The following is a 25,155-nucleotide window of genomic DNA, read 5'->3' as shown; positions in this document are numbered from 1 at the left end:
TTGTGCTGTGGCTTTTTTGGGCAGATGAGATGAGAGGGGGGGTGGATTTGATGGTAGGTGGAGGGCGCGGGTGTCGTATATTGGGGGAGATTGGGCTTGGTTCTATGAGATTGGTAGATATAGAGTCGTAAGATTGCATTCAGCGGTCGTACCTTCGTTGATAACGTGCTTCTTATGTATATACAAGCCAGCTCTCCTCGAGCTTTACAACAAAAACAAATAATAATACAGATGAAGACCAGTAATGCGCTTATACCCTTCTAAAAAGAACCTATAAAAAGCATCTATGTACCAACAACCGACACTCAACTCACTCACTCACTCACTGCGACAACGGGTCAGCACTGTTTATCTGCCGCTCCTCGTCCGCTTTCTGCGCAAGCTCAACCAGCTCCTCAAACTCCCCCGAACTCCTCGCCATCTCCGCAAACAGCGACTCAGTCTGCCGCAGCAGCTCATACGGGCGATCATACTCCACCACGCGGCCCGCGTCCATGACCATAATCCGGTCGTAATCAATCACAGACCGCAGCCGATGCGCAATAGTCAGCACAGTCGTGTCCTTGAACTCCTGCCGTATCGTCACCTGCAGCTTCGAGTCGGTCTCGTAGTCGATCGACGCAGTCGCCTCGTCGAGGATGATAATCTGCGGCGCTTTCAGCAGCGAGCGCGCAAGGCACACGAGCTGGCGCTGGCCTTGCGAGATGTTTTGCCCGTTCTCGGTCACGGCGCTGTCAAGATTGTGGAACATTTGTTGCGAGGAGAAACCGTTGGTGGAGTCGTGCTCGTCGTCGGCGTCGGCGTTCGCGAGGTCGTCCGAAAGCAAGTGCGAGCGACGCAACGCTTCAAATATCTGACTATCTGAATATTGATCAAACGGATCAAGGTTTGACCTCAGTGTACCTGTAAACAACGTCGGATCTAAATCGCTCTAGTTAGCACCACTGACCTCTACCCTCCCACCAAATAAAGAGGACATACCCTGTGGAATAATAGCAAGCGCCCTCCTCAAATCCTGCAGCCCGATCTTTGAAATATCTATCCCATCGATCTTGATAAACCCCTCCTCGGCCTCCAAGAACCTGAAAAACGCCGCCGCCATCGACGACTTTCCCGCCCCAGTGCGTCCGACGATGCCAACCTTCCACCCCGCATCCACGCCAAAACTCACGTTATTCAGCGCGTAAGGCAGGTCCGGCGCGTACCGCAGCGACAGACCCGAGACCTCGATCGCGCCTTTGAGCGGCCAGCCGCTCGGGGGCCGAAAGTCGGAAACCACGTCGGGGGCTTCTTGATCGAGCTGGAGGTACTCCTCCACGCGCTCGGCAGAGTTCATGTTCATCTCGTTCACGGCAGACAGAAGGACGAGCCAGAGCATGTTCTCGGTAAACGTGATTGCAAACGTCAGGCACAGTCCCGCCAGACCCGCGTCCACGGTTCCCTGCCGGAGCAACAAAAATGCACTCGTGAAGGTAGACACCAAACCTCCAGTCACCTCGATCCGGAGCGACATCCAGCGATTACACGCCCACAGCGCGCCATACGGCCGACTGTTTGTATCAACCTTGAGCATACTCACATACGCAAACCGCGACTCGCACCCGTACGCACGGATCGTGCACAGCCCGGCCAGGGTCTCGCCGAAATGCTGATAGATAGGACTCCGCGTGACGGACTGGATGCGCTTCAGCTCGCGCGACGATTGGAGGTAGTACAGATTGATGTAGTAGAAGATCACGCCGATCGCGACGCCGGCGATGAGGAACACGGGCACGATCGCGGAGATCAGGACGACGACGACGACGAGCGCTAGTACCGAGTGCGCAAACGAAAGCAGGTCGGGAGCGATGACCTGGTCGATCGACTCTATATCTTTCGAGAACCGATTCATGATCCGGCCCACGGGCGTGATGTCGAAAAACCTAGGCGTGGCCTTCATCACCCTGTGCAGCAGCCGCTCGTAGATATCAACTGACGCCACAAGACTTCCGTAAAAGACGATTCCCTCGCGCAGGAACGACAGCAGAATGTAGATACACGAAATGAGTCCGTAGATCAGCAGATAATACACCAGACTGCTCTCGCTCGTCTTGGTCTCGCCGCCGTTATCCACCTCGAGCGCGACATCTTCCGCGTTCTCGGACCACTCGCGAATCCACCACGACTGTGCGACGTTACCAATCTGATGCACGCAAATGATCGTCACGACCGCGATCCAGTACAGCTTCGAGCCCATGGCCTTGAAATAGCGCGAGTAGACTTCACTCTTCACTCGTCCGATATCCTGCGCCTCGGCCTGCAGCGCCCGCCGCTCATCGTCTTCATCATCATCCTCTTCCTCTGCTGCCGCAATCTCGTCTGACATCCCGCGCTCAAACACATTCTCCTCGCCAAACTCAAACGAAGCCAGCGAATTCTCAACCACAGCCTGCACCCCCGCCGCTTCAGCAGCAGCCACAAGACCACCATCCTCCGACGTGGTGCTTGCCGCAGCAGGCGTCTTCAGCAGCGCTTTATCCCACTTTATGATCCCGCGCGAGATCGCCTCGTTCGGACTCCCGCTGAACACAACCCCGCCGTTCTTCATCACGACGACGAAGCTCGCGCCGCCGAGCACGAGATTGACGTGGTGCGAGACCAGGATGCACGTGCGGCCGTGCATCAACGGTCCGGTGACGCCTTCCTCGTAAATCGTCAGCGCGCTCGACGCGTCAACCGCACTCAGACAGTCATCCAGCAAGACGTGTTTGGCGCGCGAATAGAGCGCGCGAGCAAGCGAGATTCGCTGCTTCTGGCCGCCGGAAAGAGCGATGCCTTTCTCGCCAACCTGGGTGAACTCGCCTTTTTCCAACATCTCAAAGTCGCGCCGCAGCGCACAGGCATCGATGCAGGTTTCGTACCTATCTGACTCGTATTTGCTGCCAAACAGGATATTTCCTCTGATTGTGTCGTTCAAGAGCCAAGCCGACTGCGCGCAGTACGCTACAGAGTTTGACAGTTTTGAGACCGGATCATAAGCGCCGCCATCGCTCCCTGCGGTGCTGGCAAGAAAGACTTTACCTTTCATGAGCGTCATCTCGCCCAGCAACGCCAGCAAAAGCGACGACTTGCCAGACCCGGTCGGTCCGACAATCACCGACAGCTGGCCGACCGCGAACCGGATGTTTAGATTCGCGAGCTGGAAGCTACCCCTCGAGCGCTCGGGACTGGGGTTGACGTCCCATGTGAAGGACGCGTTCTGGAACCCGATCTCGGGCGACCTGTCGTCGCGCTCGGATGAGAGCTGTTCGTATTTCCCGGTCGAGTCCTCAAGCATGAACTTCTGCACGCGGTTCATTGAGACTTTAGCGTTAATGAGCTCGGCGACCATGCTCGACAGTCTGTCCATCGGGGTCCGGAGCAGGTTGAATAGCGCGACCGAACTGAATGCGATCGAGGGAGTGAGCTCGCGCTTTGCGACTAGTGTGTAGAATCCAAACGTCGCGAATGTGATTAGAGTCGGGAAGCCAAACCATATGATCACTAAAGAGATAAGTTAGCTGGTCTGTTACCATGCTTGAAGAAGGGCTACTCACCAGCAAAAGTCCAGAGAATGTATCGTTTACGCAACTGTTTGATCTCCTTCGTCCTAATCTCCATCAACCTCTTTGTGAACAGCGACTCCCACGAGAAGAACTTGATGATCTTGATACTCTGCAAGACCTCGTTTGTTTTCTGAATCCGTTTATCGGTGATTGCCATCAGGTTTCCCTGGATCTTGCCAAACCCTCTCGAGAAGAAATAATTGATGGGCAAGAGACCAAACATCAGGGTTGCGCCGGCGAGCGAACTGGGACCTAGGTTTCGGTACAGCAACACGAGAGAGACGACGATCATCACGATTCCCTTGATGAGCTGATGCATGCCCGCGACGGCTTCTGAGATTGTGTTTGAGTCGATCGCCATCAGGTTGATGATCGATCCTGTGGTCATGTAATCTTCGGTGATGTCAGGTTTGGGCGTAGCTGCTTGCTCTGCCGATTCTGAGCTTCTGGCCGAGCCGGGGGGCTTGCTTGCGTCGTTCACGGCATACTTGCGAGCCAGGGCTTTACTATAAACTTCAGAGACCAGCAGGGCTCTGATCTTGATCCCTAATCTTCTGAAACCCCACATCGACTGAGCGCTCACGACGGAGCCTAGTAATGTAGCCAGGAACAAGAACGCGACGTATCCGAGCGCGATAGATGTAGACCGGGCGCCGGTCTCGAGGTAGGTGAGGATTTCCTGGACCATGATGGTAGGAATAAAAGTAAGCAGGGCGTAGAGAAAAGTCCAGATGACACTCGCGGTCAGTTCGGCCGAGCAGTAAACCAGGATCGAGACATAGAACGAATGGCGCTTGCGTTGCTCTTCAAAGCCGTGCGCGACCACAGACGATCGGAGATCATCGCACAGATCCCAGACGTCATCTAGAGTGAGCGGCTCAGTGAAGCCTTTCCTCATGAGATCGTTGACCCACGAGAACGTGAGCTGGGAGTACAGCGAGGAGATGTTCTCCTTCCACGGCTGCAGTCCTTTCCGGACTTCAATGTATGGGGGAGTATCGCCCAGAGGCGACGCGAGCGCGATGCCGCAGAGACATGTGATGATGGCGAACTCGGCAGCCGAGAGCTGGAACTGTAGGACTGGGGCGGCGTAGGATGCCTCGAGGTAGAGTTGCACGGCGACAAAGCACCATGATGTTGCGTAGAAGATCGCGAGGTGGACGGAGGCTTTGTAGGCGCAGCCGTTTAGGTTGTGGTTTGGCGACCTTAGGGTTGAGAGGACGAAGGCATAGAGCTGGAAGTGTTAATAATTATGATGTTTAGATGAGATAGAAGAAGAGGGCGTACCCAGAACGCGATGGCGCTGCCGGATCGCAGGATCAGATCGAGACTGGGATCGGCAAAGCCGGGGAGCAGTCTGCTGGCGAGGATGAGACTGAGGTGACCGACGATGAGGACGAGCAGGAGCAGTTTCTCGAGGACGCTTCTGGCGGTCGAGCCTCTAGATGCGATGAGGAATAGCTCGGTGCTATTGATATCCTCACTGAACCTGTGCAAAGCACGCGAGCTAGCGCGGGTGGAGAGGGACATGACGTCTTCATCGTCGTCGTCGTCGTCGTCAGAGTAGCGCGAGGATGCGCTCAGACGGGACTGATCCAGGGCGCTGGCGTCGCTGGAGCTCATCTGGATGAGGCCGCCGATGCTGTTTGCGTTGTCGACGTTGAGGTACTGGTGGGAGCCCTGGCTGCGGGAGCTGTGGGCGCGCGAGGAGGCGGAGCGGGCGCGAGAGCGAAAGGTCCATGGCATTCGCGGGCGGGAGAATACGGGCAGGCGCCTGATGGTGGGGAGGAAGGTGGCGATGGAGAGGGAGAGGGCGAGGAGGGTGATGAGGACGGAGGCGTACCTAGAGAGAGGTCAGGGAGGCGAAGAGGAGGAGAGGAAGAGAGAGAAGCAGCAGGGGTGGGTTGGGTACGGAGGCCGCAGAAGGGGATTTTCATACCGACCGGTGATCCAGGACGCGGCGCGCGAGTCGAGCACACGAGGCAGGAGCGCGCGCGAGCTCGAGATGTAATACTGCATTGTTTTCGGTCAGAGAAGCAGTGTGTTGGCAATGGGCATTGCTGTGTTGGCAACTGTCAGTTCAAAACTTCGCGAGAACAGGCTCGGCGGTGAGGATCAGAAAGGCCGACTCGAGTTCGAGACCGTGTTTGCGCTGGAGTTGTGGGGTCTCGGCTTCGGGTTAGTTGCTCACCCCTGACGGACGACTGCGGTGGTTGCTTAAGTGTTAGCGAGGGGTTGGTGTCTACTGCTCTCTACTACTCTACTATTCAACATACTACTAACTACTAGCTAAGATTAAATAGATGATCAATTATACTATTACCATGCTCACAGCAGATAGTGGTAGTGGCCTAAACATATTTATGATACAGTTGCCTTTTTACAAGCACCACCACTGATATCCTCCCTTCGTATATGATATCTCAGAGAGCACGAACAAGCCGGCGTGAGCAATCCTCCACCTAAAACAACCACCCGCATTAGATCTAAGCTGTTGCTTATTCGCCAAACAATCTCCGCACGCGTCTGAGGACACTGTCCTTCTCGGGGTCTGCGAGTAGTTAGTATACATATACAGATATGCAGAGGCCAGTGTAGAAGCCAGATGCAATGATAAAGCACAGCTCCAACATACCGTAAGGATGGTCCTTGGAGGGAATCTCAAGAACAGCAGGGAAAGCATTCGTGTACGCATCCAGCTTGTATCTTATCTTTTCCGCAATCTAGACCATGATTCTGATTAGCCTCTCATTATCTCATCTCTCATCTCTCATCTCTCATCTCTCAGAGTATAGTACGTACGTGCTGGTTGATAAGTAAAACAGCAATGTCCTTTCTCGTAGCAGTGAAATCGTCAAACGCAGCCTCGATATCGTCAACCGATGACTTGTTATCGACGACCAAAAAGTTCTTCTTCTTATCCTCCGTCAGGTGGCCGGTGCCGGCCAGAAGCAGTCCGGTGACGGTGTCCTCGTCGCCAATCACGGCAATGAACGAGCGGTTTGCTGCGGTTTGAGCCATCTTTCTGGAGGAGGAAAGAAGAGTGCGTTGTTAGCGAGCTGAATTGGGCAGAGGGTAGTAAAGCAGAGAGTGCGATTATCAAGACAGATACCGGTTTCGTATCTTTCGGGAGCAGTGTCCACTTCAGTCCATATCGCACAATCGAGCAGTACACGACATAACACAGATATAAACAGAAAGTAGACTCACATTATCCTCACAACGGTTGCGAATCAAAACTCGCGAGTGCGCCAGAGAAAAGAGTTGAAAGGAAGAGCAAATAGTCTCGGGTCGAGGGAGCTGAGCCTGAATGCGCTCTCGAGGCCCGCCAAAGGAGGTGCGAGCGAACCTTAATCATTGCCTGATACGGTCTATCTCTCCTCTACGACTCCCTCAGCAGAAGTGTAAGCAGTTTCACCACCGCTCTCAACCTTCTCAGCGTAAACATCGTCGGGAAACTCCGATTAGAAGATTTTCATGTCACTTTGACTGCAAGTACTGTTGCTGCTACAACCGCAGAATAGCTGCAAGTTTGTTGCTGGCTCTGTTCTGGCTCGCTGCTGTCTGTTGTAGGCTCACTATAAATCAAGTAAATTAGTCACGTGACCCCATACACTTAGATTAGGTCATCAACTGGCAACTTTACCTGGCTGTCACCGATCCTCCCAGCCAATAACAAGTGAAAGAGTAAGAACTCCAAAGCCGATTCTCGCGACATTGCGCTCTTAACAACCCCCAGCGCATTTTCTATAGATCCACTGAATAGCACAAAGAGGTTCAAAAAATGTCGTCGTCGATTATCCGCACTATCCGTAACGCGTACCGGATTGGATTTAAGGAGTACATGGCGCAGATGATGACTATTGGCGACACCAAGGCCGGAACGTGAGTAGTGGTTGTGAGATCTTGAGGAGAGAGGGTGCTAACTGATTCTGTGTATAGTCTTGTTGGAGTTGACGTAAGTAGTCTGGTGGCAGCGAAGCAAATGGTTGTAATCTCACAGTGATATCATGCAGCGATTCGGCAACAAGTTTTACGAGAACAAGGACGAGGATGAAATCCACTGTAAGATATACAAAGAGAAGGAAGAATGAGGATGAAAAAGCATGGTCTAACAGAAGATGGAATAGTGAGAACGCGATGGGTTATGTACAAGGAAAAGTACTACGACGTCTCGCAGCTCGAGCCTGGCTGGTATGTCAAGTCTTGCTATACGACACTATTCAGAACAAAACATCTAACAAACCCAGGCACGGATGGTTGGGCTACCTCGTCGACACCCCTCCAAACGCTCTCGATGCCGCGCACACCTCGGTCCAGAAGGTGCCCAAGCCGATGCGGATCCACAACGGCACCGGCACCCCGGACGCTTATGTGCCATACTCTACCGTCAAGCCAAAGTTCCAGTCGTGGACTCCTACGATCAAGGAGCGCGTATAATTTCATTGTATCGTTGTTTTCTAGTGTTTGTTTTAGTTTTAGTCGGATTTGGAAGGGTAGACTTTAGATCCGGTAGGCATTTTTGGGCATTGTTATGATTAAATATAATATAAATATAAATATCAATATATAATATATAATATAAAGTATCAAGATATATCAGTATTAAGGAGATGTGCTGTGCATATCCTATGTATATGCTATAGAGAGAGAGTAGCTGTTCTTATAAAGTTACTCTTCCAGTTGAGATCAAGATAGTTCGATAGGAGTTGAGGATCTATAACTGATAGAGATCACCTCAATGACATAGTGAGTGCAAGTTCTAAGACAGTCACAGAGAAGTAGGGTATAGCAACAATGAGTAGCTATTAGTCTCACAGTGCTCAGCAACAGAAGAGCTGATAGCAGACAGCGGAGCAGACAGCAGCAACCAAAAGAGTGGAGGATATCGACCGAATAAGCTCACGAAGAGTTCAAGATTCAAGAGCTCAATGAACAACTCGAGCGAGAATCCGGGTCGCAGCAGGAGGTGCCTGACCCGGCCCTTCTTCAGTAGCTGTTTTGAGAAGTTGCCGGTCTGTAAACGGACATTTCTTGGAAGAGATTCAGAGTCAGAGTCATGAGACTGTATAAATGTGGATGATGATAGATTATACGATGAAGATGAACAAGAGAAGACCCCGTCGCTTAACAACATTCTCTTTATCCACTGCACAGAGCACTGCAATCTCTTCGCAGTTTGAATTAGAACCGCGTTGGTTGGTTATGGGATGGCTGGTCAAAGTGCTCCTGGCTGTTATCAGGCGGCCTGCGCGCGATAGATAACTGGAACCAGGTACGGCTCTTAACTACTGTTAGCTGCCGTACTCCTTCCTCTCTCTGCCTTCCGCCGGTAAATCATCATCTGCTCCACCATGTCGACTGCTGAGAGACTGTTGTGAATGAGTCGCAATCGTGAAGATGTTAAGAAAAGACAGGAAAGAAGAAACAGTATCAACTAATCTGAACAGACCTCCTGGACCTTGCTCGTAGATTAAACCACCCGCGGCCATAGCTGTGTGCTCTTGCTCTCTCCACCACCCCGAGCAATATACTGTGCACAAGCCCTTCGACCTCGACCTCGACCTCGACCAAAGCCAAGTTGGTCTGTCTGCAACTAACCACATCCTCTTGTATTTGCTATCGCTCTGCTGAACCTGCTCGTGGCCCGTGGGAAGCCAACCTAATTCCGAACCCGGACCCAACCTGCTCGCAAGCCACGGCCCTCACTCAAATACTCAATTCCCTCCGAGGCCTTTGATTTCCATCCTCTCCTCCTCCTCCTCCTCCTCCTCCTCCAACCCGCTCTACTCCTCTCCTCTGCTCGGTCTCTTCTTTGACCTCGCAGAATTGAGCTTGAGTCCTGCTCGGTCCCCTCTCTCCTCTCCTCTCCCGCTCTTCCCTCCCGGCCTACTGGTTCCTGACGTCGACTCACCCTAATCTCTTCCTGTCTTATCCCGCTTATCAGTCGCACTCGTCCTCATGGACGCTCTGCAGTGCCCCTCCCCCATCTGGGTCGTCGACGACTTCAATCAATGTTTTAGACAAAAGTATTCCTTCTCCTTATCTTTATCTTCTTGTGTCTCTTTTTTGGCCCTGAATTGCGCGCTTCGTCTCCACAGCAGGTGGTCGCGCGCGCACTTCCACAGATAGCCTAATTCTCATCTGCCCGACTCGAGCCTCTCCTAACAATTCCTCCAGATACTTCCAAATCCTCTTCCCTCTAGCCGCCGTAGCTCTCTCCGCTGCCTTCCTCTTCTCCGACACCATCTGGACCTGGTGGGATAAAAGCAGCCGGCCCGGCGCCTACCAGACCGTCGACGACGACGATCGTCACAATCCCTTCTACAGATCCGACGAAGGTCCCGACTCTGCTCTTCTCGAAGACGACGAGGACGCAGAGGATTACCAGATCTACCGACTCGCGACCGCGGACCCGAGTCGCATCAACTACAACGACGTCGACGGCGACGAGCCGAACCATGATTTCATCGCCGACGAAGATGATCACAAGGTCATGATTGTCAACCCTCGCGGCAGCGGTCTGCGCATCGCATCCGAGGAATTCGTTCTTTTCTGTGAAATCTCCCTTCATATCCTCGCCATCGCCAGTCTCTTGTGGTACCGCCCCGCTCGTGAGGATTGGGAGCATTACGGCCTTCGTGCGCTTATCGGCAGTCTTTTCTGGGTATCCACTCTTCCTATCACTATGAAACCCCTCCTACTCAATCTCTAACATTGCTGAACAGGTCTACACGCTTTTCCTCGTAAACCTCCGTTTGTCCAAGTCGGTTGATTTCGTCCCCTCGCATATCTGGGCCCACATCATCTTTCTGTACATCTACGCCTGGACCGAGGCCGCCTTCACCTTCCGATCCGCCGTAATCCACCCGAGCAACTGGATCATCGACTACTCCTCTGCCATTGACTTCATCCTCACCACCATCTTGCTCATCTTTGGTCTCAACATGAACACCTCCAGCAAGCCGATCGTCATCGAGTCCAGACATGGCTACGATCCCAACCTCGAGCCGCTCGCGTCGATCGCGTCAAAGATGTCGTTCGAGTGGGTCGGTCCGATTATCTGGAAGGGATACAACAAGATCTTGACGATCGAGGATGTCTGGGATTTGCGCGAGGGCGATCGCTCGACCAACATCTTGAAGGGTTTCCGTAAGGAGCTGTAAGTCCCCATGGTCTTTGATAGAAAGTAGTATAGTCACTGACATCTGTTTAGGAAAACCGCTTCGTTCGTCATCAGTCTGCTGCGCTACTTCAAGTACGAGCTCATCCTTGCCGTCAGCTGGTCGTGCTTCCACTCGCTCTTTGCTTTCGTCCCGAGTATCGTCGTGCGCGTCATTCTCGAATACGTCGAGGATCCCGAGGCCACCCCTCGCAACGTCGCCTGGCTCTACATCTTCCTCCTTCTTCTTTCCTCTTTCTTGAACGCGATGGGTAACGGCCAGGCGCTCTGGAACGGCCGCCAGATCTGTATCCGCATCCGTGCTATCGTTATCGGTGAGTTGTACGCCAAGGCACTCAGACGCAAGGCTGGTGCAATCACCTCGGAGAAGAACGAGGATGGTACGACTTCTGAGGAGACCGAGGAGACCGATATCGGTGGTATCATCAACTTGATGGCTGTCGATGCCTTCAAGGTCGGCGAGGTCGTCGCCTACCTTCACTTCTTGACCGGCGGCATTGTCATGATCTTCCTTTCTCTGGCTTTGCTCTACCGGACTTTGGGCGTCAGTGCTATCGCTGGTGCAGCCATGCTGATCTCTCTTCTGCCGGTCCACCTGTGGATCTCCAAGATCTTTGGCGAGGCTCAGGCCGATCTCATGAAGATGACCGACAAGCGCGTGCACAAGACCAACGAGGTTCTCAACAGTATCAAGATTATCAAGTACTTTGCCTGGGAAGCCCGTTTCTACGACACCGTCAACGAAGCCCGCAAGGACGAGATGAAGATGCTTTACAGGCGTTTCCTCATCTGGGCTGGTTCGTCCATCGTCTGGTACGGCGCTCCTATCCTCATCACCCTCGTCACCTTTGGCTTCTACACCCTTGTTCTCGGACACTCCATGTCGACCCCCATCGCATTCAGTGCTCTTGCTCTCTTCAACCTCATGCGCATCCCTCTCGACCAGCTCGCAGAGATGTTTACAAACATGCTCCAGTCCAAGACCTCGATCGAGCGCATCAGCGAGTTCTTGCAAGAAGCCGAGACCGACAAGTACGACCAACTCAAGAGCAAGCCGAACGGCACCGCCTCCTTTATCGGCTTTGAAAACGCGACTTTTTCGTGGGGCAACGCCGCGAACGCGCACGAGTTCAAGCTCGAGAACTTGAACATCAGCTTTGAGATGGGCAAGCTCAACTTGGTTATCGGACCTACCGGATCCGGCAAGACGTCGCTCTTGATGGCTTTGCTCGGAGAGATGAAGCTGCTTAGTGGAAACGTCTTCTTGCCTGGTGTTACTAAGTTTGGTGACGAGGCTGCTGTCGATCGTGAGACTGGATTGTCCGAGTCGGTTGCCTACTGTGCTCAGCAAGCGTAAGTTACACTACATTTCCTCTATAAACCTCAGGCTAATTATTTAATTCACAGGTGGCTTCTGAACGACACTGTCAGGAACAACATTACATTCGGCAACGAGTTCCACGAGAGCCGCTACACTGCCGTCGTCGAGGCCTGCGGACTCAAGCGTGACTTTGAGATCCTCGAAGGCGGCGACGAGACCGAGGTCGGTGAGCGCGGTATCGCTCTGTCCGGCGGACAGAAGCAGCGTATCTCGCTCGCTCGCGCGCTCTACTCGCCCGCCAAGCATCTCCTTCTCGACGACTGTCTTAGTGCCGTCGACTCCCACACCGCCGTCTGGATTTACGAGAACTGTATCACCGGTCCCATGATGGTCGGTCGTACCGTCATCCTGGTCTCCCACAACGTCGCGCTGACTCTTTCCGGAGCAAGCCACGTCATCTGTCTCGAGAAGGGCTCTGTCGTCATGCAGGGCGGTCCCCAAGAGATCGTCGACTCTGGCCTCCTAGGCGACGACGAGCTCATCCGCGCATCTGCCAGCAAAGCCGGCTCGCGCTCCGTCTCGCGCTCGCAGTCCGTCGCGGACCTGAAGAAGCAGGTCGATATCGCGGCCGCGGTCGAGGTCGAGGCTGAGGTTGAAGCCGAGGCGGTTGTGGCGAATATGGAGGGCGCGGGCGTGCCTGTGCCTGGTAAGGATAAGAAGAAGTATAAGCTTGTGCTGGCGGAGTCGCAGCAGACTGGTACGGTCAAGTGGTCTGTGTACTTTATTTACTTGAAGGCGCTTGGAAACTACAAGTTCTGGCTTATTACCGCCGCTGCTTTTGCTGTGTTTCAATATCTCAACGTCGGTCAGTCGTGGTGGATTCGCGTTTGGTAGGTCCCATGTTCTTCTAATTTATTTTTTTATCTTCCTTGACTGACACTATTCTGATAGGGCGGCAAATATGCCATCTCCCGAAGCTGTCGGTGCCGGTATCCAATCCGTGGCCAAGAACGGAATCAACATCCCAGTCATGACGCTGATGTCTGCCGGTGCAAACAAGGCAGCCAGCGTTCGCGACCAGGTCGTTTCCTTCCGCGAGATGGCCATCACCGACATTGGCGGCCGGTCCACAAAGTTCTACCTGGGCGTGTACGGCCTGTACACGATTGCGTACCTGATCATGTGCTTTCTTCGCGAGGCGATTGTCTTTGTGGGATCGCTGCATGCGTCGAAGCATTTGTTTGAGAAATTGCTTATGCGGATCATGCGTGCTAAGCCGCGCTTCTTTGACGCTACGCCGATCGGTCGTATTATGAATCGATTCTCAAAGGATATGGAAATCACCGATCAGGAAATCGCGCCCGTGTTTGTCAGTTTGGCGCACGCTGTGCTTAACATTGCTGTCATCGTCGTAATCGTCTCGCTGATCATGCCGATGTTTTTGTTTGGTGCTCTGTTCATCGGCCTGCTCTTCTACCTCATTGTCACTTTCTTCTTGGCTCCGTCTCGCGAGCTCAAGCGTATGGATGCCGTCACTCGCTCGCCCATCTACCAGCACTTTGGCGAGACTCTAACCGGAGTCACGACGATCCGCGCGTACGGCTACGAAGACAGATTCCTGAAGGAGAACGAGGAACGCATCGACAACAACAACCGCCCGTTCTGGTCCGTGTGGGCGTGCAACCGATGGATGAGTTTCCGCGTCGATGTCGCGGGCAGTCTTGTGTCGTTTATCGCGGGAATCTTTGTTGTCTTGTCGGTCGGGAAGATCGATAGCGGGCTGGCGGGTTTGTCGCTCACGTACGCGGTCATGTTCACAGACAGTCTGTTGTGGTTTGTCTGGCTTTACGCCATGAACGAGATGAACATGAACTCTGTCGAGCGCATTGACGAGTACATGTACATCGACCAGGAACCGGCAGAGATCAACCCCGACTACAGACCTCCGGCCGGCTGGCCAAGCAAGGGTGCCATCAGCGTCAAGAACCTCTCTCTCCGCTACGCTCCCGGCCTGCCAAAGGTCATCAAGGACGTCACCTTCGAGGTCAAGCCGACCAACAAGATCGGCATTGTCGGCCGCACCGGAGCAGGCAAGTCCACTATCGCGTCGGCGTTCTTCCGCTTCCTGGAAGCCGAGACCGGTGGTATCGTCATTGACGGAATCGACATCGCCAAACTCGGTCTGTACGATCTCCGGTCGTCGATCACAATCATTCCGCAGGACCCGACGCTCTTCAGCGGGACCATCCGTTCGAACCTGGACCCGTTCGACGCGTACAGCGACGAGGACGTGTTCCGATCCCTGCTGCGTGTGCATCTGATCGACGCGATCCCGACCGTCGGCGACGCGTCCTCGCTGAGCGTCACCGAGCGGCACAAGCGGCGCGTGAACCCGTTCTACGACCTCAGCAACCCGGTCACCGAGGGCGGCGGCAACCTGTCGCAGGGCCAGCGGCAGCTGATGTGTCTTGCGCGCTCGCTTCTGCGCTCGCCAAAGGTGATCTTGCTCGACGAAGCGACCGCGTCGATCGACTACAACACCGACGCGCAGATCCAGGAAACGATCCGGGAGGAGTTTGCGGATACGACCATCATCACGATCGCGCACCGACTGCGCTCGATCATCGATTACGATATGATCCTCGTGCTTGACGCGGGTATGGTGAAGGAGTACGCCAAGCCGCATACGTTGCTGCAGACGCCGGATTCGATCTTCCGAAGCATGTGCGAGAACAGTGGAGAGTTGGAGCAGCTCGAGGAGTTGGCGGCTAAGGCTTTTGCGGACCAGGCTGCTCGCGACTCGGCTGTGAGCGACTAGTAAGCTCCTTTGCTCGCTGGCGCCTCGAAAATCCAGCAAGCGGGAGAAAAAAGCATTCATCTCACATCATTCTCTCTTGTTCTGCTTTGCTTTGTTCCTGCTATGATCTGGGCAGCTTGTTATATAATCGTTTGCCGTACTGCCCAGCTTCTTGTTGTCATATCTCTGTGTTTTAACTTTTGGCTTCTATAAAAATCTATGTTTTTTGAGTAATATTTTGGTACCTGTTGGGTATATATCTGTATACACTTGACTACAAAATCAGTGCATGTCATCATTTTTGTTCTATAATACAATACAAGCAATCTTCTCAAACCCACTTCATATTCATACACCCTCTTATTGATTGAGAATATCATCCTCCAGCAACCTCTCTAAAGTCTCCTTATCGAACGGCGAGTAAATAACCTCTGTCCCCAGCTGATCTTTCGTCGAGACCAGCATCTCGTGCTCGTAAAACTCCGTCAGCATGGTTCGGAAGTTAAGTTCGTTGGTGACAATGAATTCCTCCGAGCATTGCTGATACAAGATCTTTGACTCGATGCCGAATCTGGCTGGACCCGCTGCTGCAGAAGAAGAAGAAGGGTCGGCGGCGCTGTCTTCGATCGCTTGTAGTTGGTTGGAGATCAAGACGCGGTACAAGCCACGGGCGTTGGAAGTCAAGCTCTCAAGCACGAATCTGATTCCCGAGCCCTGCGTAGCCGAGTTTGTAGCCGCGGCCGCACCCGAGCCGCCGCCGAGCAAGAGCGGGTCTTCGAACGAGGTTTCGACGGTGTAGGACGCGAACGTGGTCGCGTCGTGCCAGATAAACCTGAACGACGATAACTTGGCCGAGTCCCACAGCATAGGCGCGTTGACGTGGTCGACGGTGGCGAGCATGCTGACGGCGCTGTGGGTCGCGAGTTGGGATAGGATTGCTTGGGTTTTGCTGTTGCGGAAGGGGTCGCCGTCGATGTTGTGGATCACGATGACGAGTTTGGGGCGGTAGGAAGTGTAGGGAAACGGTGTCGTGATTGATGAGCTATTCATGATGACCGCGAGAGCCTCGGACGGTGCTTTTGGAAGCGCGTTCGCGAGCTTGGAATCGTCGACCAGGAACGGCGCCGCGGAGGCAAGTACCTCGCGGATCGTGGTGGACGGGTTGTACCCGTTGACGACCAGGATATCGACGTCGTCCAGGTACTCATCCACAAAGTCCATCACCAGCTCGCGCTTCGATCCCAGGCCGTGCAGGATGAGGTTGAACCCCTGCGACAGCTCGAACGCGAGCTGCGAGAATATATTTTCGTGCGCCTGCGCAATGATCTCGCGCTGCTCTTCGAACGCCAGATCGGCTTGCTTGACCGCGAGCACGTACTCCTGCGCCGATATCGCGGGAAGTTTCGAAAGCGAGTGGGTCGACAGCGCTGGCTTTTGCGCGTGCTGGTCAAAGTACCCATCTGCGCCGTCGAGCGTGGCGGTCTTGACAAACTCTGCAACCTCTTTCTTTTGACGCCGGGAGGTGGTGGCGATTATTCCCTTTTCCAGTCTGCGCCGTTTCGCTGGCGTCTGCAGCTCTTCGATCATGTCCATTATCCGCTCGTTTTCTTCGTCTCGGAGATCGGGGTCGGAGAGTTCGTTTTGTGGAGCGGTCGCGGGTTGGCTTTGTGGGGTGTTATCTGCCGCTTCAGTTGCTTTCTCTGTGGGTCCGGCGGGTGGTATGTCTGCTTCATCTTCGTGTTCAACTTCATCTTCGTCGTCGCTGTTGTCTTCATGGTTGTTGGCTTCGTCTTCTGGATCTTCATCTACTTCCTCGTCACTGCTTTGTCGTTGGATGTCGTCGTTGTCGTTCGCATCTTCCTCCTCTTCTTCCTCCTCTTCATCTTCGTCCTCATCCCCATCCTCATCATCATCACCACCGCTCTCCTCAGCTATATCATCAACCCCCTCCTCAACATCCTCATATTCCTCAGACTCACTCTCCCCACCTCCATCTCGGCTCCCACCGTTCTTCTCCTCCGCGCCATACTTCACAGCCAGCAACTGCGTCTTCAGCAGCATATCGTGTGCTCCTCAGACCGCAATCGCAAAACAAGAGCACGTACAAAGCCAAAAAGAAAGAATAAGAGCTTTGTCTGGCTGAGAATGGGAACGTGCTGGGGTTTACTTCATGAAGAACCGGTTGCTCGAGTTTCAATTTAGACGCGTTGAGATTTTAGTTGGTTTTACCCCTGGATTCACTCACGCGTTCACCGCTTCTTCCTGTTCGGCTTCTCAGCAGCCTGCAGCCTGCACCGCGACTCAATTCCTGTTCTCATACTATAATACATGTTCTTATATAGTCATTTTATAGTAACTAATCCTCAGATATAATCTCTACTTGGAAAACCTGCTCAAAAAACTCGGAGAATCTGCTCTCTTGGGCCTCGACCAAGGTTAGGGTCAAATTACCATATTGTTCTCTTGCTCATCTTTTCGCCCAAAAGCAAAACAAATAGAAATCCCCTGAAATTCTGTTGAATCGACAGATATCGTTGGTTTGAAAAGGTATTGCTCGAGCAATTGGACTTTTGACTGTGTTTGTTTTTTGTAGTTTGTACAGAGTATGTTCAGGTGCTAATTGCTGTGTGGTGTAGTATGGCTCGGAAAGTGATCCTCGCCAGTATCGTGAGAACGGTGACCGCCCGTGCCTACAGCACCGGCCGCAAGCGGGTGGTTCCCGACAAAACCCGCTTCATCGCCACATCAGGCACCTACCCGCAAGGCTTCACCGTGAGCGGCACCTACGTCGGCGTGAAGAAAGATCCCAAGCAACTCGATCTCGCGCTGCTGTACTCTGCCAAGCCGTGCTCTGCCGCCGCGGTGTTCACGACGAATGTGTTCAAGGCCGCGCCGGTGCAGGTGTCGAAGATCATCCTTGACTCGTGCGAAGGGTCTGGGATCACGGGAATCATCGTCAACAGCGGCTGCGCGAACGCGGTCACGGGACAAGGCGGGATCGAGGACGCGTGGGCGATGAGTTCGGCGGTTGACGAGGCGGTGCTGAAGAGCGCGCCGGCGGCGGGCGAGAGTAAGACGTTGGTGATGTCGACCGGCGTGATCGGCCAGCGTCTGCCGCTCAAGAAGATCCTCGACGGCGTGCCTGCCGGTGTGGAGGTTGCAGGCAGCGACCACGACTCGTGGATGGCGGCCGCCAAAGCAATCTGCACGACCGACACGTTCCCGAAACTGATGTCGACCGAGTTCACCGTCGGGGATAATAAGTACCGGATCGCAGGCCTGGCGAAAGGCGCTGGCATGATCCATCCCAACATGGCGACCATGCTCGGCTTCTTCGTCACCGACGCGCCCGTCGCGCCGACCGCCCTGCGCACGATCCTCAAGTACGCGGTCGAGCGCAGTTTCAACTCGATCTCGGTCGACGGCGATATGTCTACGAACGACACGATCGCCGCGCTCGCGAATGGTGCGGCGGGGGGCGAGACTATCGATGTTGGGTCTGCGGGGTACGAGGTTTTGAAGAAGGAGATTACTGAGTTTTCGGAGAATCTCGCGCAGTTGATTGTTCGCGATGGCGAGGGCGCTACCAAGTTTGTCACCATCAATGTCGAGGTACCTACCTCCCCTACTCCATACATATCTCCTTAAGAGAAAGTCTAACTAACGACATCTAGGACGCGGAATCCTTCCAAGACGCAAAGAAAGTCGCCTCAACAATCGCCACCTCCTCGCTCGTGAAAACCGCGCTTTACGGCGAAGACGCAAACTGGGGCCGCATCACCTGCGCCATCGGCTACTCGGACGTGAACGTCAACCCCGACAAAACAAGCGTCTCCTTCGTTCCCGCCGACGGCTCCGCGCCGCTCAAGTTGCTCGTCAATGGCGAGCCCGAGAACGTAGACGAGGCTCGCGCGTCTGAGATTTTGGCGAACGAGGAGCTGACTATTACCGTCACGCTCGGCACTGGAGGGGGTAAATCGGCTCGGTTCTGGACTTGCGATCTGTCGCATGAGTGAGTAGATCCTTGTCGTTTTTACCAGTTATGTTTTTTTTGCTAACTTGGCGTTCTTACTACAGGTATGTGACTATCAACGGCGATTACCGATCATAGTCCTCATCAAGTCCTATGTAATTTACCAGAACGATGTAATGCAATAGATAAAAGACGTGCTTTGTATTTACTCAACGTCTCTAAAACTATGGTTATATATATTATATTGTGTTTTTTCGTATAGATAGATGTACAGGATGTTCAAACAAATGAGCTGTACATATCGCTTGTCGAAAATTTTGTCGCGGATTCATGGCGGTTCATTTATAACTTTGCGATACCTTCCGTATCGCTCCAATTTTGGGAAGATCAAGAGCTTGGCTTGTGTGTTGTGCGTTTGTAGTAACTTATGGCATCGTAGGCGTAGTCTCACCCTCAGGATCAGCCGCGCCAAACTCGCCCGCAGCCCCGCCGCCACTGACAACAGTAGCAACCGCCTGCGCAACCTGCGCGGTGGCAGTCGCAGCAGCAGCAGCCGTGGCCTGCACTGCCGCGACAATCGCTCCCGCAACCGCTTCCTGCTGCTGGACCGGGCTGTCTTGGCCCACTATCGCCGCCTCGACCGGCTCGCTCAGAACCATGCTCTTCCCGCTCTCTACCTCGCCCGCCCGCGACGGCGGCGCGTCGGTGATGTTGTCGTGCTTGCCGACTTCGCCCAGGGCGAGATACCAGATCGTGCCCATCAGGAACAGATGCAGGCCGGCCAGGTAAGAGAAAAACATATTGCGCGACGTCTTGTTTGCGAGCACAACTCGCGTCAGTCCGTAGATCACGCGCTCGAGCGGTCCCATGCGCGACAACGCCCGTTCCTGCTCGCGGCCCCGGAACTGCGCAAAGGGAGAGATATGTTCTGCGTAATCACGTCCGTACGAGCTCGATTCGTCGATACCAGCGTTGACCTGCGCGGCAGAATTGCTTCTGTAGGTCGACAGATACCGTGTCTTTTCATACAGCGCGACGTTATCTTTCTGCAACCGCTCGATCTGCGACCGCAGCTCCGAAATCCGACTGTATTCAGATCTGAGCTCCTGCTCTAGCTCCGCGTTGCGCGCGCGGAACCGATCGCGCTGCTGTGTGATGATTGGCAGGATCGTGAGATCGGCCACATGCTGATCTAACGAGCGACCGCCGGGAGTGATCGCGCCGCTGCCGCCGACCTGTGATCGTACGTCGTCGTCGGCTCCTCCGGGAACAATACTCGTCAAGCCCGCGCGCAGAGAGCTTCCGAGCAGTGAGGCCGTGTCGGCGCCGCCGGTATGTCCCGATCGTCGAGACTGTGCAAAAGAGGCGACCGACATCGCCCCTGAATTCAGGCCGGTCGTCGATTCGTGCAGAGACGTCAAGTCTTCCTCCAGCTTTCTGTTCAGGTGCTGGCTCTGCTCTAGAGAGGTCTTTGTCGACGACAGGTCTGCTTCGACCGCCGCGAGACGTTTCGTGGCATCGTTGTGTGCAACGCGAAGCGTGGTAAGTTCTGCGTTCAACTTTTTGTTTCGGGAAAGCAACAGCTGCTCTAAACTCTCCTCGTGCGCGTCAGGCTTGGACTCGGTAGCCCACTGGTCGCCATCATCTTCGGCCTCGGCTGAGAACTCGACGTACTGCTAATTGTTAGCTCTGACCTGATTTCAAAAAAGTGGGGATACAGCCTACCTTTAGAATGTCAAGCTCACGCTTGATGTCGTCGTAGTCAGCCATACTCTTCAATCTCTTTCGGAGTCCCTCAACCTCCTCAGTCTTTCGGGCATTATCTCTCTCTAGCATCCTGCGAGTTCTCGCCTCCATATCAGAGGCCGTCTTGGCCTCTTCCCTGAGCGCGTCAATCTTCCGACCAAGCGCGGCGTTCTCGCTGCGCAGATCGTCGATCTTCTGCTTCCATTCCGCCCTCTCTTCTTCCGATCCGCCACCCTGGCCCATCGTGGATTTCAACTTCTCCAGCTCTTGTCGAAGTTCGAGGTTCCGACGCTCGGTTTGCAGGGCGCGCAGGTTCACGCGTTCCAGATCGGCGGCGATCAACTCGGCTTCAGCGAATCTGCCCGCAACGCCTTCATCCAGTTTCTGCTCGTGTTGGACTAGACGGGCTTCAGTGACAGCGTGAGTGGCTCGCATTTCACGGACCTGCTCGCGAGCCTCTTGCGCCTGACGAGTGAGATCCTCCTCCCGCAGTTTCCAATTTCTCTCCTTCTCGTCCAGTAGCGCACGCAGCTCTGCTTCCTTGGCCGACACTTTTTGAGCAGACACGTCGATCACTTTCTGCTCCGTCTCGGCGATCTTGGCCTTCAATTCGTCGTAGTCTGCGTAGCGAGCGAGCTGTGACTTCAGCCTGGCGTTCTCTGTCGATAGCGCGGCGGCCTCGTCGCCGGCCATCAGCGAATCTAGGGTGGCCTCTAGGAGAGGGTACGGATCAGGAGCCTCGGCGAGCACTCGGTAGGTGTTGAGGAAAGCATTTTCGGCGGCTTTTCCACGTTTGGTGAGATTGTCGATTTCCAATTGGTAGGCTGAGACAATTGCAATAAAGCTGTTAGCATGTGTGGTAATCTAAGTTAAGGACTGAGAATAAGCAGTGTCGACCTACCCTTGAGCAGACTCTTGATTTCAGTGAGCTTTGCATCGTCTGGCAGTTTTCGAAACTCTTTGGTCTTGGACGCAAGTTCCTTTCGTCCCACGACCGACACCTTTTGGTTTTCGACAATCTCGAGGCCCTGACTATCGAGCTGTTTCTGCAGCTCGGTCAAGTTGATGTCACTCCATGCCTTGAGTGCCTGCTCGAACGGGGTCTTGCGCTCCTCCAGCGTCAGAGTCGACGACGTCAATGCCGATCCCTTTGGCTTTGTCGACGCCGCTAATTTAGATTCCTGCGCGGCGGCTGAATTGGCAACAGGAGCAGGCTCGGGCGTTGCTGGCGGCGAGGACCTGAATGGTGCAGGCGAGGAGGGAGTCGCAGGAGGTGCCTTAGGCGCCGACGCAGCGTCCTCGACTGGATCAGCTTCGTTCTCGGCCATTGTTGTCTCTGGTTTGATGCTCGGTGGAGTTCCGGCACCCGTGGACTGCTGCAGGCGAATGCGGAGGACGCGATGGAGCTCAACAGTCTGCGTGCCGGGGGATTCGGTGCTGCTGCTGCTGCTGCTGCTTTCTCGCGAGCAGCTGGGTCTGAGGTTGTGGAGGGGCGCGCATGTCAGCAGCTGAGGGCCGCGTGTGAATGCGTGCGCAGCATCACTGCGCTGCGTGCTCAGCCTCACGTCCTCAGTGAGGTGTCCTTTTGCTGCGGGTACGCGCATCCACCATAGTAAACCGCGGTATCAGCAGTCACAAAGCCCTTGCCCTCGAGACCAGGCGGCCACTGCGCTCAGCGCTCCACCGCGACCTTGACTCTTCTCGACCGACCAGACGCAGTTCCCGGTTTCTGTTTACTTTTCGTATCTTTCTTTGTTTGCTATTTCTCTGTTGTAGAAATGAGTGGTCGTATGTCTTTCTCTTTGTTTTTGTGTTCTTCGTCGGATTTGGCTTGTGATTGCGTCTCTGGACTGCGCAATCAGCTCGCAAACAGCCTCCTCTCTGCTCTCGTCCACCACTAACCGCGATTCCAACAGTTCGTTTCTTGGACCTGGTCAAGCCTTTCCTGCCCATCCTCCCTGAGGTTGCGGCCCCCGAGCGCAAGGTGTGTCTTTCTTGTTGCTGGTGCTAAGCTTCTTTGTCCGCTCTGCGTTCGTGCCTCATCTGCGGTCCCGTGCCCTGCCTGCTCTGGAATGGATTGGATTCATGTGGATGTTTACAGAAGCTGTGTTCATGATTGCTGAGTGTGCGCGAGTGGGCAAAGTAGAAGAAAGACTGTATGCTAACTGTGAATTGTCTCGCGCAATAGGTTCCTTTCGATCAGCGTCTCATGTGGACCGGCGTCACTCTTCTGATCTTCTTGGTCATGAGTGAGATTCCGTAAGTCTTTCCGCTGTCCTCACTCTACACCGCTCCTAGTCTCTTCTTACAAAAAGAGCGAACGTTTGCTAACCGGACAATTGCTCTAGTCTCTACGGAATTGTCTCCTCCGACAGCTCAGATCCTCTGTAGGTTTCTTTGTTTATCTTTCTCTTGGATCGTCCGTATCGGTCGTCTAATCTCAATCGTCTGTGTAGTTACTGGTTGCGTATGATGCTTGCCAGTAATCGGGGAACGCTGATGGAATTGGGTATTTCGCCTATCATTTCGTCGGGCATGGTTTTCCAGGTAAGCAGAAACCCCACCCACTCTCCCTCATAGTTTTAGATCTAATTGTTCTCAATTCAGCTTCTCGGAGGTACCCACATCATTGATGTCAACCTCGATCTTAAGAGCGATCGCGAGCTTTACCAGACTGCTCAGAAGCGTAAGTGTTTTCTCGATAGATATAAGGGCGATTGGGGGCTAACGAGCTTTTAAGTCCTTGCTATTATTCTCTCTGTCGGACAGGCTACTGTGTATGTGCTCACCGGAATGTACGGTCCCCCCAAGGAGCTCGGAGCCGGCGTTTGTCTTCTTCTGATCCTCCAGCTCGTTCTTGCCGGCGTGGTGGTCATCCTTCTCGACGAACTTTTGCAGAAAGGCTACGGCCTCGGCTCCGGCATCTCGCTCTTCATCGCGACCAACATCTGCGAGCAAATCGTCTGGAAAGCGTTCTCGCCCACGACCGTCAACACCGGCCGCGGCACCGAATTTGAGGGCGCGGTCGTGAGTCTCGTGCACCTGCTCTTCACGCGCAAGGACAAGAGCCGCGCGCTCAAGGAGGCGTTCTACAGACAGAACCTGCCCAACATGATGCAGCTGCTCGCCACCGTCGCCGTCTTCCTCGTCGTCGTCTACCTGCAGGGCTTCCGCGTCGAGATCCCGGTGAAGTCGACCCGCGCGCGCGGACCGTACGGAACCTACCCCGTCCGTCTGTTTTACACGTCCAACCTGCCGATCATGCTGCAGTCCGCGTTGACTTCCAACGTCTTCATCATCTCGCAGATCCTGTTCAACCGGTTCCCCGACAACTTCCTCGTCCGCCTCGTGGGCGTGTGGGAAGCCGGCGCCGGCACGCGCCAGCTGCACGCCGTCTCCGGACTGGCGTACTACATGCAGCCGCCGCTCAACATCACCGACGCGCTCTCGGACCCGATCAAGACGGTGGTGTACATCACCTTCATTCTCGTCGCGTGCGCCGTCTTCTCCAAGACCTGGATCGAGATCTCGGGCTCGTCACCCCGCGACGTCGCGAAGCAGCTCAAGGACCAGGGCCTCGTGATGGCCGGCCACAGAGAGCAGTCGATGTACAAGGAACTCAAGAAGATCATCCCGACCGCTGCCGCCTTCGGCGGCGCGTGCATCGGCGCGCTCAGCGTCACCTCGGACTTGCTCGGCACGCTCGGGAGCGGAACCGCGATCTTGCTCGCGGTCACGACCATCTATGGATACTTTGAGATCGCGGCGAAGGAGGGCGGTGGGATGCCTGGCGCGATGGCGGATTTGATGTGAGTGCGCGCATCGAATGAATTGTAAGAGAACGAAATGAGAAACGAAGGAGTGTTTATTTTGACGAGATAAGAAGAAAAAAAGAGAGAGACGAGCTTTTCATTGTTTTTGTATAAATATACTTCATCTATCGTATTTCACTTATCGTCATCATTGCGACTAGTTTAAGATCTACGAGGTAACTACACAAGACAGAGTGATAAAGGATATATATATTGTGTTGATAACTCTCATACCATTCACACCCCATTCTCATTCTCATCTCACACCCCGCATCGAATTTTTTGGTAGAAATTTCCCATACTTCAAGCATAAACACAAACACACACAATAAAAAAAACCGAAAAGAGTAACTCGTAAATGATAAAATAAAATAAGATAAGAAAGTCGCGTGCAGCCAGAATCCCATAAGATCAAAAGAATATGTATGAAGAAAAAAGGAAGAGCAAAGAAGAGGAGAAAACCGTCGAAGATATAAGGACATACAGTATAGTATATCATCATCGCATACCCTCGAGATAAAAGTATGGAAATATATACTAGTTACTAAAAGCAATCAGTGAAAAACATATCCGAGCCAAACCAATACATGTAATAAGAGGAACAAGATGACTGATAAAAATAAAAAATGAGAAAAAGAAGAAATAGAAATCACCCACGTTTCAAGACCGAAGAATAAATAAATAAAAATGCAACCACCCCACGAATGCTATCGTCATAAGAATAGAAAAAGAGGAAAAA

At 53.7% G+C, this 25,155-nt stretch overlaps 9 protein-coding genes across 9 annotated transcripts; 4 read left to right on the top strand and 5 right to left on the bottom strand.

The window, feature by feature from the left end:
* Positions 1-226: 226 nt before the first annotated feature.
* BZA70DRAFT_169369 (P-loop containing nucleoside triphosphate hydrolase protein) lies at positions 227-5,514 on the bottom strand. Its single transcript, XM_064909857.1, has 4 exons — positions 4,872-5,514; positions 3,576-4,818; positions 982-3,522; positions 227-921 (listed from the first exon to the last, which is right to left on the bottom strand). The coding sequence occupies exons 1-4, from the start codon at positions 5,328-5,330 to the stop codon at positions 323-325; spliced, it is 4,842 nt and encodes a 1,613-aa protein (XP_064768064.1). The 5' UTR covers positions 5,331-5,514; the 3' UTR covers positions 227-322.
* A 348-nt stretch (positions 5,515-5,862) lies between these two features.
* On the bottom strand, positions 5,863-6,879 carry BZA70DRAFT_278912 (putative V-type ATPase F subunit). The gene is made up of 3 exons (XM_064912681.1): positions 6,387-6,879; positions 6,220-6,307; positions 5,863-6,135 (listed from the first exon to the last, which is right to left on the bottom strand). Exons 1-3 carry the CDS (start codon positions 6,603-6,605, stop codon positions 6,083-6,085), a joined length of 360 nt encoding a protein of 119 aa, XP_064768063.1. The 5' UTR covers positions 6,606-6,879; the 3' UTR covers positions 5,863-6,082.
* A 239-nt stretch (positions 6,880-7,118) lies between these two features.
* Positions 7,119-8,170, top strand: BZA70DRAFT_278908 (NADH ubiquinone oxidoreductase subunit NDUFA12-domain-containing protein). The gene is made up of 6 exons (XM_064912680.1): positions 7,119-7,162; positions 7,231-7,469; positions 7,527-7,542; positions 7,601-7,649; positions 7,715-7,778; positions 7,835-8,170. Exons 2-6 carry the CDS (start codon positions 7,369-7,371, stop codon positions 8,022-8,024), a joined length of 420 nt encoding a protein of 139 aa, XP_064768062.1. The 5' UTR covers positions 7,119-7,162; positions 7,231-7,368; the 3' UTR covers positions 8,025-8,170.
* A 1,117-nt stretch (positions 8,171-9,287) lies between these two features.
* On the top strand, positions 9,288-15,219 carry BZA70DRAFT_248184 (uncharacterized protein). Its single transcript, XM_064910662.1, has 6 exons — positions 9,288-9,613; positions 9,765-10,251; positions 10,313-10,746; positions 10,801-12,120; positions 12,175-12,978; positions 13,040-15,219. The coding sequence occupies exons 1-6, from the start codon at positions 9,546-9,548 to the stop codon at positions 14,904-14,906; spliced, it is 4,980 nt and encodes a 1,659-aa protein (XP_064768061.1). The 5' UTR covers positions 9,288-9,545; the 3' UTR covers positions 14,907-15,219.
* On the bottom strand, positions 15,220-16,692 carry BZA70DRAFT_278899 (origin recognition complex, subunit 2). Its single transcript, XM_064912679.1, has one exon. The coding sequence runs from the start codon at positions 16,476-16,478 to the stop codon at positions 15,246-15,248; it is 1,233 nt and encodes a 410-aa protein (XP_064768060.1). The 5' UTR covers positions 16,479-16,692; the 3' UTR covers positions 15,220-15,245.
* Positions 16,693-17,190: 498 nt separating this feature from the next.
* On the top strand, positions 17,191-19,140 carry BZA70DRAFT_169030 (uncharacterized protein). The gene is made up of 4 exons (XM_064909856.1): positions 17,191-17,432; positions 17,522-18,497; positions 18,560-18,897; positions 18,963-19,140. The coding sequence occupies exons 2-4, from the start codon at positions 17,523-17,525 to the stop codon at positions 18,994-18,996; spliced, it is 1,347 nt and encodes a 448-aa protein (XP_064768059.1). The 5' UTR covers positions 17,191-17,432; position 17,522; the 3' UTR covers positions 18,997-19,140.
* A 143-nt stretch (positions 19,141-19,283) lies between these two features.
* On the bottom strand, positions 19,284-21,932 carry BZA70DRAFT_238663 (CASP C terminal-domain-containing protein; the record flags this gene model as incomplete). Its single annotated transcript, XM_064910455.1, has 4 exons — positions 19,284-20,133; positions 20,233-20,531; positions 20,584-21,428; positions 21,506-21,932. 4 exons carry the CDS (start codon positions 21,930-21,932, stop codon positions 19,284-19,286), a joined length of 2,421 nt encoding a protein of 806 aa, XP_064768058.1.
* A 664-nt stretch (positions 21,933-22,596) lies between these two features.
* BZA70DRAFT_168710 (SecY subunit domain-containing protein) lies at positions 22,597-24,479 on the top strand. The gene is made up of 5 exons (XM_064909854.1): positions 22,597-22,863; positions 22,953-22,991; positions 23,061-23,151; positions 23,212-23,290; positions 23,345-24,479. The coding sequence occupies exons 1-5, from the start codon at positions 22,814-22,816 to the stop codon at positions 24,415-24,417; spliced, it is 1,332 nt and encodes a 443-aa protein (XP_064768057.1). The 5' UTR covers positions 22,597-22,813; the 3' UTR covers positions 24,418-24,479.
* On the bottom strand, positions 24,445-25,109 carry BZA70DRAFT_168952 (uncharacterized protein). Its single transcript, XM_064909855.1, has one exon. The coding sequence runs from the start codon at positions 24,896-24,898 to the stop codon at positions 24,542-24,544; it is 357 nt and encodes a 118-aa protein (XP_064768056.1). The 5' UTR covers positions 24,899-25,109; the 3' UTR covers positions 24,445-24,541.
* Between the last annotated feature and the right edge of the window lie 46 nt (positions 25,110-25,155).

Source organism: Myxozyma melibiosi (genome assembly GCF_037950935.1).
Source record: "Myxozyma melibiosi strain Phaff 52-87 chromosome Unknown BZA70scaffold_6, whole genome shotgun sequence".
Taxonomy (NCBI): domain Eukaryota; kingdom Fungi; phylum Ascomycota; class Lipomycetes; order Lipomycetales; family Lipomycetaceae; genus Myxozyma; species Myxozyma melibiosi.
The sequence above is the reverse complement of the archived record's forward strand: the minus strand, read 5'-3'. Positions and strand labels throughout refer to the sequence as shown.

Coding starts and splice junctions, on each gene's coding strand:
- BZA70DRAFT_168952 (XM_064909855.1), bottom strand. CDS start 24,898: ATGTCCTTATATCTTCGACGGTTTTCTCCTCTTCTTTGCTCTTCCTTT.
- BZA70DRAFT_278912 (XM_064912681.1), bottom strand. CDS start 6,605: ATGGCTCAAACCGCAGCAAACCGCTCGTTCATTGCCGTGATTGGCGAC. Junction 6,308..6,386: donor TTTTACTTATCAACCAGCAC/GTACGTACTATA, acceptor ATCATGGTCTAG/ATTGCGGAAAAGATAAGATA. Junction 6,136..6,219: donor CTCCAAGGACCATCCTTACG/GTATGTTGGAGC, acceptor AACTACTCGCAG/ACCCCGAGAAGGACAGTGTC.
- BZA70DRAFT_278908 (XM_064912680.1), top strand. CDS start 7,369: ATGTCGTCGTCGATTATCCGCACTATCCGTAACGCGTACCGGATTGGA. Junction 7,650..7,714: donor GGACGAGGATGAAATCCACT/GTAAGATATACA, acceptor AAGATGGAATAG/TGAGAACGCGATGGGTTATG. Junction 7,779..7,834: donor TCGCAGCTCGAGCCTGGCTG/GTATGTCAAGTC, acceptor TAACAAACCCAG/GCACGGATGGTTGGGCTACC.
- BZA70DRAFT_278899 (XM_064912679.1), bottom strand. CDS start 16,478: ATGGACATGATCGAAGAGCTGCAGACGCCAGCGAAACGGCGCAGACTG.
- BZA70DRAFT_169030 (XM_064909856.1), top strand. CDS start 17,523: ATGGCTCGGAAAGTGATCCTCGCCAGTATCGTGAGAACGGTGACCGCC. Junction 18,498..18,559: donor TTGTCACCATCAATGTCGAG/GTACCTACCTCC, acceptor AACGACATCTAG/GACGCGGAATCCTTCCAAGA. Junction 18,898..18,962: donor ACTTGCGATCTGTCGCATGA/GTGAGTAGATCC, acceptor TTCTTACTACAG/GTATGTGACTATCAACGGCG.
- BZA70DRAFT_168710 (XM_064909854.1), top strand. CDS start 22,814: ATGTGGACCGGCGTCACTCTTCTGATCTTCTTGGTCATGAGTGAGATT. Junction 22,864..22,952: donor TTGGTCATGAGTGAGATTCC/GTAAGTCTTTCC, acceptor CAATTGCTCTAG/TCTCTACGGAATTGTCTCCT. Junction 22,992..23,060: donor TCCGACAGCTCAGATCCTCT/GTAGGTTTCTTT, acceptor TCGTCTGTGTAG/TTACTGGTTGCGTATGATGC.
- BZA70DRAFT_169369 (XM_064909857.1), bottom strand. CDS start 5,330: ATGCCATGGACCTTTCGCTCTCGCGCCCGCTCCGCCTCCTCGCGCGCC. Junction 4,819..4,871: donor GCAGCGCCATCGCGTTCTGG/GTACGCCCTCTT, acceptor TAACACTTCCAG/CTCTATGCCTTCGTCCTCTC. Junction 3,523..3,575: donor CATTCTCTGGACTTTTGCTG/GTGAGTAGCCCT, acceptor TTATCTCTTTAG/TGATCATATGGTTTGGCTTC.
- BZA70DRAFT_248184 (XM_064910662.1), top strand. CDS start 9,546: ATGGACGCTCTGCAGTGCCCCTCCCCCATCTGGGTCGTCGACGACTTC. Junction 9,614..9,764: donor AATCAATGTTTTAGACAAAA/GTATTCCTTCTC, acceptor CAATTCCTCCAG/ATACTTCCAAATCCTCTTCC. Junction 12,121..12,174: donor GCCTACTGTGCTCAGCAAGC/GTAAGTTACACT, acceptor TTTAATTCACAG/GTGGCTTCTGAACGACACTG.